General features: G+C 45.2%; 1 protein-coding gene across 20 annotated transcripts in view; it reads left to right on the top strand.

The window, feature by feature from the left end:
• The window catches only part of col13a1 (collagen, type XIII, alpha 1), a 104,839-nt gene that overhangs the window by 27,390 nt on the left and 64,264 nt on the right, over positions 1-13,185 (top strand). For 19 of the 20 annotated variants that reach the window (XR_003841671.1, XR_003841670.1, XM_029520867.1 and 16 more), the window contains exon 3: positions 5,226-5,233. Coding sequence is in view for 18 of the 20 variants with exons in the window: in XM_029520867.1 (XP_029376727.1) it covers positions 5,226-5,233 (8 nt within the window). In the remaining 2 variants the exon portion in view is untranslated. Of the gene's footprint in view, positions 1-3,026; positions 3,096-5,225; positions 5,234-13,185 lie in introns of those variants that run through there. The other variant, XM_029520881.1, reaches the window with a different exon arrangement.

Raw genomic sequence — 13,185 nt, forward strand, 5'->3', positions numbered from 1 at the left:
GATTTTAATTGCAGGAACAAAAACAGGGGAAATCTCTGTGCAGAATGTTGACAGAGGCTTGAGGCACAAGGCTGAGGATGTAGCTGTTGTACACCTGACTTGGTCAAGGGCCCTCTACATTCCACCTCAGCTGACTTGACCACCAAAAAATACCCTCCCTTCAACACTCAGCAGTGAGATTGTCTGGTCGACATTTCTTGAGTTCCCCTCTGGGGATCCATACTCCTTCAGCATCTCTTCCTCTTTGCCAGATCACTTTCAAGATCTTCCAGAGGTGCCGGAGAAGGAGAGGTAGGGTAAGCCACTTGGGTCTGGGATAGATGCTGATCAAGCTGCCTTTATGACCTCTTCAACCTCCTTTACTCTAGGTTCCTTCTGATATAACTTTCTGAACCTTCTGATTGTTGTTGGGAGGATGGGATTGATAAGGGCTGAATTGGCACCCAACTCTCCCTCACTGGATCATTTGAGATGTCTTAAAGGAAGTGATTCACTTCCACTGCTGAGCTCTCAAGGTGACCACTGCGTCTGTCCCCAAACAGTTGTTTTATAAAGCCAAAGGGATATGACGTGAAGGCTGGTGGCTTCCTGGCTGTCTCTCTACCCCATCTCATGTGCCACTCTGCTCTGCAGAGGACCATCAGCTTCTCTTGCAGGATGTTTTGCAGTTCTGCCAATGACTACTTCTTCTCACCAGTAGACTGCTTATACTGTTTCTTGAGGGCACAAAGCTCCTGACGCAGGTGGTGTATTATGGTGGCCCTGCATTTCATGCTGCATGAGGTGGTCTTGGTGTTTGCCTTCTCAATCAGGCCAAATCTCTCTGAAGCATAGCTGATGTTGATGGTGATTAGTGTTCAGAGTTTACTTTCATCCTCTCTTTTGGTTGTTTCATGGATGATGTTGGACACATAGTCAAACTGCAGCCGTCCACTCCATTTGCTGGCTGGCCACTTAATCCACTGTAGAACTACTCTGCCAGGATTGGGAGGATCTGTTACGTTGAGGGACTGGGTATCTGTCTCTTGCCAGCCTCCTCCTGCGTCTCACAACGTACAAGACCTATCTGTTGTGTAATGGTAATGTCACTTCCTTACATTTGACCTACTTGGGATACCCAACTTCCTTTTTCCTCACCAGGATGTCAGATCCTTTTGGGTTTTTAATTGCAATGTCTAGACCTTTTAACAGCAACATACAAAACCCTGCAGGATACCTCAGGTGTAGACCACACCCAAGGGAGTCAGCACCGGCATCTACAGCAGACCAGATGGTGTGAAAACACACCTTTGGGTTGGGGGGTGTTCCTCCAAATATAAATGTTGGGTCTTTCTTCATTTTTACCGCTCGTGTGATGATCGAACTTTTCTTTGCAAAGAAAATAAAAACTTGTTGGCTGGCAGAAGGCTCTATTTCATTCTTCACCAGCAGCAGAGAATTGACAGTTGCACCTTACTTCCACACTCCAGACATTTCATTCTTGTCTGATGGATTCTTAGGACATGTTGGATCTTACACCGTTTTGCATGTTCTGTACGTCAATAGGTCTGCCTAGGTACACCTGATTGGAGATTTCATCCACCCCCATTCAGGAACTCCTGTGTGTATCTTTCTTTAGATTAAGGTGGTTTAGGCACATATAGGACAAAGAGTAAATCCCCCCACTATATGCACAACACCATCTTAAATTCATAAAGCATGAGAGCATGAAAAAAATTCCATAGTCTTTGATTTCTTTTTTCCTAAAGTTCCCTTAAAGTTGTGCAGGTGTCAGCACATTTGTGGATGACATCAGATGGAATGTTGCTTGTTTGCAGTTGTGCCACTGCACCATTGTGCCATCCCAATAACACCAATTTTAGAAATTTAAAAATTGTGTAATTTTGTCAGAAATATCCCATAACCTTGTACTACATTTGAGAGCATAAACACATTGAACTGTATAAAATGAACACTTAATTGTCCATATAAAGGCATACTGGCACCACTGCACAGCCGTAAAGATGTCAGTATGCCTGAAACTGTTACACGATGGCCACTCAAATTTTAACTGAGGATTTTCCGAATAAGGTATCAATACCTTTTTTTATTTGATGCATTTTTCTGGTTTTACTATCTACCATCATGAACTAGAAATTTGTCAACAAATGCATTTGTGCTGGTCAATCAAGCATTTACAAGGGCAACTGGAAAAGTAGGCAGTCCAAGAGAGCAGTGGACGGTGGGGAGGTTTTGCTGAAATATTGTCAGATATTCCACCTGCCAACCATACCAGTTTACTCTCTGCAACATAAAAGGTTAAGTAAACTGAGAATACAAAAGGCATTTCCACCATTGTTTTGTATGTTGTTTTGGGAGGTTTAGAATTATTGCATGTCTTATTTTGGTACAGAAACTTGTTGTCATGCTCTTCACTTCCTTTCCATTATTTGTATAGAAAAGTGAATAAAAATCAGAAGTGGCAGTGATTGACTTTAAACAGGGAGGGGGAATTCCCGTGACTGCATGTTTGCATGAAATATAGATCTCCACTTCCATCAACATCCATCCTGGCACTGTAAAAATAAGCATAAACAACAGGTGTTAGCAATAGATAGACAGCATTAAGCCAAGCAGAGGAGAAGTCATGGAATAGATGCTATCAGTGTAGTCCAGCAAGTTCCCTTGTAGTATGTGTGTCTGTGTGTGTGTGTTTATGAGCGTAGAATTTATTTCATGTTGTTGCACAAAGACCTGTTGCTTCAGTGGCCCCTAGTCAGGCGCCAGTCCATGCGCTATATTTGAACTCCCTTCCCCCAGGCCCCCCAAAGTGCCTTTGGATCAAGGTGCTTCACTGTATGTCCCCTGGGTGAGCAGTTCCTGCCAACAGGATGTAATGGCAGGCCCAGAATGCAACAAGAATCTTGCATCACTGTTTGCTTCCCCTCTCTTGCATGCAGAGAAGGTTTAAGCTTGCTTTTTAAAGAGTGGATCAGAACTGCACAAGTGATTGGAATAGCCACGCACTGCTGTAACAGAGAATTCATTGTGCAGATCTCTTTTCATGAAAAAAAGTTCACAAATTATAAGATTTTTTGTGCTTTCATGTGTAAAAGGTAAGCAAATTAATGTACCTCTGTCAGCCAGAATTCCAAAAGTCTTGTAACGTTTATGTCTGCCTGTAACTAGCAAGTGCCATTTAAATCACCCCTTAGAAATATATAGGTCTAGTTTAGAAGTAACTACTAATTATTGCAGTCTGTACATGATATTTTGACTTGATTCACTTAATACAATCTGGAAGCAATTAAGGTACCAATGGCTGCGCTTTACCTCAAAATCATACTCATGACCCACATCTGTTGAAAACAGCAAAACTGCTTTACATTTTCTCTGAGGAGAAAACAAAGTGAACACATTGAACTGACAGTGGGTTTCCAAGCTGGAACGGTCCTCAGGAAAGGCAAGCAGAATAAAACGGGATTTGATTTGCCATAGAGGTATATTTGCTGTTATATGATTTTCCATTGTTTCCAGTGATTGATGTAACTGTATCTTTAGTGACCTCTCTCTCAGCAGCAGCTGATTAAGACTGAAAAGGTCCAACTATCTCATTGTGCTCAGGAAAAGGTCATGAGGATGTGTATTGGTTTTTGTGAAGGTTTATTTTAAAGCATTGAGTGAGTCATGGGCTGGGTCTGGCAGTCTATCCCTTCGTGTTTTTGAGCTGGGTGCAGTCTAACCTACCAGACAGGGAAGTGTTTTTCTGCCCCTGTTGAAAGGTACCAATAAATTCAACTGTGTAGTAAATTCGCTATTTCGTATTTTAAGAAATAGTATAAAGTTCATTTGATCTTAGGGCTCCACCAAAAGTTACCGGAAATGTTACCGTATGATATAGAGAAGATGATGTTATTGTCTACAGGGGAACTCACACAGGCAGTAATGGAGGTCCAAGCAGACGTTGCTATATTTAGCAGGGATCAAAGGAAATAATTATGCCCATAGGCTCACTTATATAACACCGAGAGCAGATGACTAAAAGTGGCTCAGAAATAGAGAGGCAAGGGACAATGCAGACATGAAAAGAAGAAGAGGTACAGATAGTTGATAATTTACTCGCTGAACCATTTATAGACAGGGCAATGATTCCTTTCTCTGGCAGCTTTCACGAACCAAAGATTACACAAAATCCAAGACCATAAAAGAAATAGGTTAAACATAACTGTGAAAAAGATAAGTAAGATGTGAACATTACAACTCCTAAAACAATCTAACATGAGGGAACATATATATAGTGGCTTAAACAAAGCAAATATCCATAAAAAGGGGTAAACAAGAGGCGCACTAACTGTAATTAAATGCTAGTGATAAGGAGTCCACATTAAAAGATGGATGCCATTGTAAACATACCGAGACAGGGATAGCAAAACCCATATTCATGTAGAATCAAGTCAGTGTATCAATCAATACGTCATGTGGTTAGCGCTGTTACCCCACAATAAGAAGGTGGCAGGTTCAGTTCCTAGGCCTGGGGACTTTCTGTGTCTGTCTTTCCCATGTGCTTGCATGGGTTTCCTCAGGGTACTCTGATTTCCTCCCAAAAACGTCCATGTTAAGGTTGATTGGTGACTCTAAATTGCACCTAGGTATGAGTGTGAGTGGTTTTTTGTCTCCGTCTTTCTCTGTGTGTTGGCCCTGTGATGGACTAGTGACCTCTCCAGGGTGTACCGCGCCCTCATCCAATGTGAGCTGAGATTGGTTCTAGCAACCCCCGCAACCCAGAAACGGATACCCGGCTTTCTTTGCACAAACTGTCTTGCATAAATTCAGCCTGTGTGGTGAAAATTGCTTGATTGATATTTTTGCTTTACTTTGTTCTCAGCCCAGGCTACACATGATGATGAACAGTATGACCTGGGATGTCCTTTGATTTGTTTTTCCTTCTAAGTTTCGTGGCTTATTGTTTTTGTGGGCTTTTCGACAAAGATGATTAAGACCCCTGACAGTGATTCTGTAATTCATTGTTGGATGTTTAGGATACCAATCTAACCTGACTGCAGCTGGGTACTGTCTGTGTCTTATTGTTGAGGGAACAAATTTAGCACAATTTTTGTCAGGTACAATATGAATCTATTGTAATGCACAATACTAACCAAACACAATCAGACTGGCTGCATGTAGTGTTTGTTGTCAAAAGTTGTGAATGTTAATGCTTGATTCTTTTTCTCTCTCTTGTCTTGCAGGACCCCCAGTAAGTAGACCAGTGCCGTGTGTGACCTGCATGTGGTAAAGTGTGGCTAATTTTGTATAATGGTGTGAAGATGCATCAGACATATCTGATGCAGGTTAAATGCCTGATCCAGATGTACTATTATGAACCTAAACTCTTATGATTTATACTAGGGGTGGCAGGGCGATTGCCTAGAAAAGTGCATACTGTGCCTTGATGGTTTTGTTAACCTCACTGACACAAGCTTGACTCTGACAGACAGTACTGCATTTCATCCTTGCCTTTTCTGCCTTGTCTGACTGACTGATCAGTGAAATGACTCGTCTCATGAACTGAATAAGTGACTTACATATTTGCTTGACTGCGTGAAAATAGTTAAATTCAAACTTTTGGTTTGTGGACCCCTGACTCCTTCAAGAATGTTGCTTCAAGTGTCAGGACAGCACCTACATTGTTTAAGCAGCAAATGCACTCAATTATTCATAAATCTAGAACATTAGTGTTCTAGATTTATGAACCGTAACAATTACAAAATCAAATGTCAAATATCCTGTGGAAAATTTGAGGGATAATTCCTTCAGTGGAGGTTTTGAGTTATTAGGTCAGGGAACATAATCCATTCTTGATTTTGATATGCTTCCATCTCCTCAACATCTATGCTCCAAGAAATATTAACATTCCACATGTGTTAAGTCTCGCTTGACACAGTATGGCATTCCACCTCTACCAACGGGGTGATATAGCCCAGCATCTGAGGCTTTTATCACTTTTTAATTTTATTTTACAAATAAAAGTAATTTTCATCTGGTCAGTACTGCAGTAGAAAGAGGTCTTGGGTCCAGAGGTATGAATGGCAGAAGCCAATTTTATTTAAAGAACAAAAAACCACTCCAAAGGAGGGAAACAAAAAAACTCTCAGACTGCGAGGCAAAAGGTAACAAAGCAAAAGGGCTAAGCAGGTTAACCAGGAGGATTAACTGTGGTTGCGGTGCTGGCAGGACGAAACAATCTGGCACTGGACAAAGGGAGGTGCAGACCATATACCACTAAATATTGCCTACCCCGGTCCCGGCAGCGTACTGCCAGCAGCCGCTTTACCTTGTAGACGGGGCCACCATCCACAAGTTCAGTTGGGGGTGGGATGGACAGACTTTCCTTGGCTGGCTTGCCCCAGCTAACATGGGAGGTCGGATGAATAAAAAGAGACTGGGGCAGTTGAAGACGTTTTGCTGCAGGACCGATGGCCTTGATGATAGGAAATGGACCCACAAACCAAGGTGCCAGCTTTTTGGAGGGATCCTTCAAACAGAGATCTTTAGCTGATAGCCACACCCGCTGACCTGGCTGGTAGGTGGGGACTGGCTGTCTCTTGCGATCTGCAGCTTTCTTGACCCAATCCCCTTTGCAAATCAGTACCTGCTGAGCTGCTGCCTAGATGCAGTGACAGAGGCAAACCATGGCATAGGCAGATGGCACAGACACTTTGGGCTCATTGTCTGCGAAAACAGGTGGTTGATAATCAAAAGCACATTTAAAAGGAGAGAATCCTGTGGCAGAGGTGGGCAGTGAATTATGGGCATATTGAACCCAGACCAGGCCAGTTTTCATTTGCTGGTTGAGGCGTTCCATCTGGCCATTGGCCTCTGGGTGATATCCAGAAGTCAGGCTGGCCTAGACTGCAGAATTCCTTTCAGAACCGTGATACTAATTGGGGTCCCTGGTCAGAGGATGTCCTAAGGGAATCCATGGACTTGTGATTCATCATGATCTCAGCAGTTCCTTTGGCTGAAGGCTGTTTATGCAGAGCAATGAATCTAACCATCTTGGAGAATCTATCCAACACTGTGAGAACAGGGATGTTACCTTGTGAGGCCGTGTGCCCTGTGATGAAGTCCATGGAGACTTGGGCCCACGGTCTGGAAGGAATGGGGAGCGGTTGTACCAGTCCCACACGCGACCTGGAGGATGTCTTGTTCCTGGCGCAGACCGAACAAGCCTCAATGTACTCCCAGACCTCTGGTTCCATAGATGGCCACCAGAATCTCTGTGAGACAGCGAACATCATTCTCCAGACTCCAGGATGGCAGGAAAGCAGCAAAGTGTGGGCCCAATGGATCACCTGTGGGCGCAACTCTACGGGGACAAACAGTCGATTCTCAGGGCATCCACTAGGTGGCGGAGCCTCACCATTAGCCTGCTTTGCCTCCTCTTCTATCTGCCAGGTTAGCACTGCAACCACACAGGTCAGTTGAAGGATGGGTTCAGGTTCCTTGGAAACAGGTTTGGGGTCGTATTGTCAAGACAGGGCACCAGACTTGATGTTACGGGATCCTGGCCTGTAAGAGAGCACAAAAGAAAATTTGTTAGAAAACAGTGCCCATCTGGCCTGGCAAGAGTTCAATCTCTCAGCTTTTCTCATGTATTTAAGTTCTTGTGATCATTCGAGACAATAAAGGGATGGTCAGTGCCCTCAGGCCATTGCTGCCACTCTTCCAAGACCACTCTCACCACCAACAATTCACGGTTGCCAAAATCATAATGTTGTTCAGCCTTGAACAACTGTTGTGACAGGAAGGTGCAGGGATGCATCTTTCCATCCTCCTCCAATTGCTGGGAATCCCCTTGTTGGAAGAGTTTACCTCAATAACAAATTGCAGCCAAGAGTCAGGTAGGGTGAGGATGGGAGCAGGGTGAAGCAACGCTGGAGGACCTGAAAGGCCATCTCCACCTCTGGTGAAACCGCACCCGAGGAGAGGTAAGAACATTGAGTCGGGCAGCTATAGTGCTGAAGCTTCTAATAAACTGCCTGTAAAAGTTATCAAGCCTAAGAAACTGCTGAACCTTTTCACGACTATCTGATTTGGCCACTCAGTCACAGCGCTCACTTTAGCTGGATCCATATGTACTCTTCCAGGGGCTACAATGAAGCCTAGGAAGGAGACAGTGTCAGCATGAAACACTTCTCTAATCAGAATCAGAATCACCTTTATTGGCCAAGTATGTGCACATACAAGGAATTAGACTCCGGTTTTTTCTTTGCGAGCTGTACTTAAACGTGAGCATGAGCAAATAAATAAACATAACTTAACAAACATTCAACAAAGAACAAGGACAACAAGAACAATAAGATCAATAAGTTACAGAATGGAAAATTACAATTATGTACAGGCATAATCTGACATTGTGAGACATATAAAGTGCAAGTGAGTGATTTGTTTTGGGGTCAGGGGGTTACTGAAACCTGGTGACTGATTAGGTGTTTATCAGTGTGACGGCCTGCGGGAAGAAACTGTTCTTGTGTCTGGATGTTTTGGTGTACAGTGTTATGTAGCGCCTGCCAGAGGGGAGAGGTTCAAACAGGTTGTGTGCAGGGTGTGATGGGTCTGCAGAGATGTTTCCTGCTCATTTCCTGACTCTGGAAGTGTATAAGTCCTGGATGGAGGGCAGGTTTACACCGATGATTCTCTCTGCAAATCTCTCTTGCACTGTAGAACAGAATCAGCTCCTGAACTTCCTGAGCTGACGCAGAAAGTACATCCTCTGCTGGGCCTTTTTGATTATAGAGTCAATGTTGGGTGCCCACTTTAAGTCCCAGGAGATGGTAGACCCCAGGAACCTGAAGGTTTCCACAGCAGACACAGATCTATTGAAAAAGGTGATGAGGGGCAGTGTGTGTGTGTGTGGGGGGGGGGCGGGGGGGGTTTACTCCTGAAGTCCACTGTCATCTCCACAGTTTTAAGCGTTTTCAGCTCCGGATTGTTCTAACCACACCAGAGGGTCAGCTGTTCCACCTTCTCCTCAACATGAGTCATGACTTCATGACCACAGACGTCAAGGTCCACGGGCCTGTAGTCATTAAGTCCAGAGATAGCCGGTTTCTTTGGGACTGGGAATATTGTGGAGCATTTGAAGCAGGAGGGGACTTCACACAGCTCCAGTGATCTGCTGAAGATCTGGGTGAAGATGGGGGCCAGCGTGTCAGCACAGAGCTTCAGGCAGAAGGGTGACACGCCGTCTGGGCCTGGAGCTTTCCTGGTCTTTTGTTGCTTGAAGAGCTGGCAAACATCCTCTTCACAGATCCTGAGTGTTGGTGGGACGTCAGAAGGGAAGGGGGCAGGGGGTCGGTGATGGTTGTTTGATGGTGGAGTGGGTGATGGGTGTGAACATTGGCTTCTCAAACCTGCAGTAGAAGACATTCATGTCGTCAGTCAGTTCATGGTTCACTGCAATGTGGGGGGATGGTCTCCTGTAGTTGGTGATCTCTTGTAAACCTCCCCACACTGACGCAGGCTTGTCAGCTGAGAACCCGTTTTTCAGCTTCTCAGTGTACCACCTCTTTGCCAATTGGATCTCCTTTGTCAGCATGTTCCTGGTCTTGTTGTACAGGACTCTGTCCCCATTTCTGTAGGACTCCTCCTTGGCCTGGCGAAGAATCCTGAGTTTTGCAGTGAACCAAGGTTTATTGTTGTTGTATGTGCAGAAGGTTTTGGTCAGCATACACAGGTCCTGACGAAAGCTGATGTAGCATGTCACAGTGTCATTGAGTTCATCCAGGTCTGTAGCAACAGCCTCAAAAACACTCCAATCTGTGCAGTCAAAGCAGGCCTGTAACTCCAGCTTTGCCTCTGTGGTCCATCTCTTCACAGTCTTCACTACAGGCTTTGCAGATCTGAATTTCTGCCTGTAGTTTGGGAGACGCTGAACCATGCAGTGATCAGAGATCCCCAAGGCTGCACGGGGGACAGGGGTCTAGAGTGTTTTTGTCCCTGGCAGGACACTTAACCTGCTGTCTGTATCTTTGCAGTTCTGGCCTGATGTTTGCTCTGTTAAAGTGCCTAAGAACAATGAGCAGGGAGTCAGGATGTTTCCTCTCCATCTGGTCGGCCAGGTGTTGTAACACCTCATTTATACAGGCCAGGTGGGATGTAAACACCAACCAGAATGAACGAGGAGAACTCCTGCGGTGAATAAAACGGCTTGACAGATGTAATGTTGTGTCCGGGATGAGCCAGGTTTCAGTAAAACACAAGGCGGCAGATCTGCAAAAGCCTAGTTTCTACTGTTAATAAGCAGCAGTTCATCCATTTTGTTGTTCAGGGAGCGGACTTTTGCCAGGTGTATTGACGGGAGCGCTGTTCGAAATCCCCGCTGTCGGCTCGTTTGACCCGTCTGCATCTCCTGAGCATCCTACAGAGAGCTGCTGCTCCTCCAACTAAAAGTTCTTTAAATATCAGGGTAAGAGGATAACAATTTTTAATAGTTATATCATTGAGGGGGCTTTCACAAGGTGTGAGAGAAACATCCTTTTTTTTTCAACAAAAAAGAATCCTGCCCCAGCAGGGAAAGGAGACAGACAGATGAGCCCTGCTTTCAGAGAAAGCTCAATGCACTCCCTCATGGTCTCCTTCTCCGGCCCCTGAGACCAAGTACAGCAGTCCCTTGGGGATGGTGAAACCAGGAATCAGGTTGATGGCTCCATTGTAGGGTCGGTGAGGAGAAACTGACATGGCTTTTCCTTAATCATTTTTATTTATTTTATTTAAAGTCTTGTGCATTCTATTACTTAAAACATTTTAAACCTTCACATTTCTAGACATTTTATCATTATTGTCTGTTTTTATTCCATAGTCTTAATCTTTTAGTTTTTAGCTCCAGTGTCTCCCCCTGGGGGCCCTCCACAGAGGTAGTTGTTTCCGATCTGCCCATTGGGATGTCGTCCTGGAGATCGCTCAGACCTAGGGGACTGGGGGGGTTCTGCAGTGGTTGTGGAGTCTGCCCTGATCTGCCCGGGCTTGGGGGCGGGGGGGGGGTACGGACTGTGGTGCCTCTCTGTGTGGATGGCCACCCATGGGTGGATTCTCCTCACCTGGATCCTCAGTGCCATGCCATATCACCAGTGCGTGTGTGCGTGTGTGTGGGGGGTCTGGTCTATATGTGGGGTGGTAAGGATGGGCTTTCATTTTTTATTGTTGTTTGTTTTATTCTGTGAAGCACTTTGGGTTGTATCTTCCTATGTATGAAAAGTGCTACATAAATAAATAAAGTTTAAGTTTGTGAAAAACTTCCTGGAGGTGGTGGTAACAGAAAGGGTGTCAAACTCAATTCAGGGTATTCAGAGTCCGGAGAAGAGTTATCAGAGACAACATTAAGTTCAGTCAGACTTTCCCCCCAGGTTGCAATGTTAAGACAATGGCTCTTACAACCCTCCCCCTACCCCATGACAACACCAGTTTACCAGTTGATGAGGGTTGTGGTGGAGTAACCATGGATGTCCCAACACTAGAGAGAGTGAGGTTGAGCGGAATAGATAAAAGTTCATCCATTCATAATGTCTGTCAACGTGTATTTCAAGAGGTTCTGTGGTGTGTGTAATAGTAAATAAGGGGCTTCCAATAAGTGCACAAACTTTGATGGGTTGAACCAAACGTTCAGTTGTCAGATCAAGTTTCTTAGCTAACTCCCAGTCCATCATGCTTTCATCAGCCCCCGAGTCTATGAGCGCTTCCAGGTGTGTGGTGGTGGCGTGATGTATTACCTTGATAGTGGTGGGCTTTCGTGAAGTGGATACTGAGGCTGTGAATTGGCTCACCATTGAAGGTCTCTCGGCGAGACATGTGGCGATGAGGTGACCAGACTCCCCGCAGTAAAAGCAGCGGTCCTCCTGCGTCAACCGAGCCCTTCACAGCTGCATGGGTTCCCACTCTTCTGTCGAGGGGAAGTGACATTCCCCTGGCGGCAAACGTCGGCGAATTGGCCATTCAGGTGCTTCGGAGCGCAGGGGTCTCTCTGTAGGTGCCATCCTGGCACTGCTTACTGACTTGAGCTCTTGCACCCAGTTATCAGTCTGGATAGCGAGAGCAATGAGAGAATGTAGGTCTGGGGGAAGATACAGCAGCACCAGGAGCTCTTGAATGGAGAATCACTTGAGGAACACATCATACAGATTCACCCACTCTCTGCAGCTAAGGTGCGGAAGTGGATGGCATAGTCGCAGACTGATCGGTTGCCTTGCTTCAGGCTGCTCAGCTCTCTGGCTTTTTCACAGTTGGTAGACACCAGGTTAAAAATCATCTGTAGGGATCTTTGAAAGTCCGTGAGAGAGCTGAAAAATAATGAACCTTGGGACCACTCTTCAGTGGCCCAAGCCTGGGCTCTGCCTGCCAAGTGGGATATCATAAAAGCTATCTTGGACCTGTCAGTCGGGAATGCCAGGGGCGAATGTTCAAAATGCATAGAGCAATCTACAATGAATGGTTTGCATTGTCAAAATCTCTCCAGAGAAACGTTCTGGAGCAGACAACTTAAAGCCTCTCCCAACTGTGGGCACAGCTGTGGCAGGCTCTGCCGTGACTGTGTTCGGGGGGGCCAAAAGGTGTGGGGTTAACTGGTACCTTGACAAGATTTTCCAGCAGGCCCTGAACACAAGATGACAGATGACTAAGTTTGAGAAGCCATGGCTGTCTGAAACTCATCCTGACGAGAGATACAAGTTTAAATAGCTGCCGTCATCAGACCCATCTCTGCTGAATCCATACTGGCCAGAGTGTACTGTCAGGTCAGGTCAAGGCAGGCTGACCGGTGACGCTAGAGGGAAGGGCAAGTGACCTGCAACGAGAGGGCAGTTAAATTTCAAAATAAAACAGCAAGTCACGAGACAGGACAAGAACACCACAACATCTCACTACGTTTTGACACATCTAAAATCCATTTGCAATAGGACAGTTTAGAAAACATGCACAGTATACAACAACTGCAGAGATTCAAATATACATCTGGATCATAAAGTTTGAGTCTTGCTTTGGACATTATGGTAATACAGTCCAAATTCAGTCAGATAATCAGAAGCTGTAAATCTAGTAGGGGTGGTAATGTATTCCCATTAAATGGCATCCTTGGTAAAACATAATATCCCGACTGCTCACCAGTCACATTTCACAGTTTGGACATTGTTTGCTATGGGCGCTGTGCATATA

The sequence above is a fragment of the Echeneis naucrates genome, chromosome 15, assembly GCF_900963305.1.
Source record: "Echeneis naucrates chromosome 15, fEcheNa1.1, whole genome shotgun sequence".
Lineage (NCBI taxonomy): Eukaryota > Metazoa > Chordata > Actinopteri > Carangiformes > Echeneidae > Echeneis > Echeneis naucrates.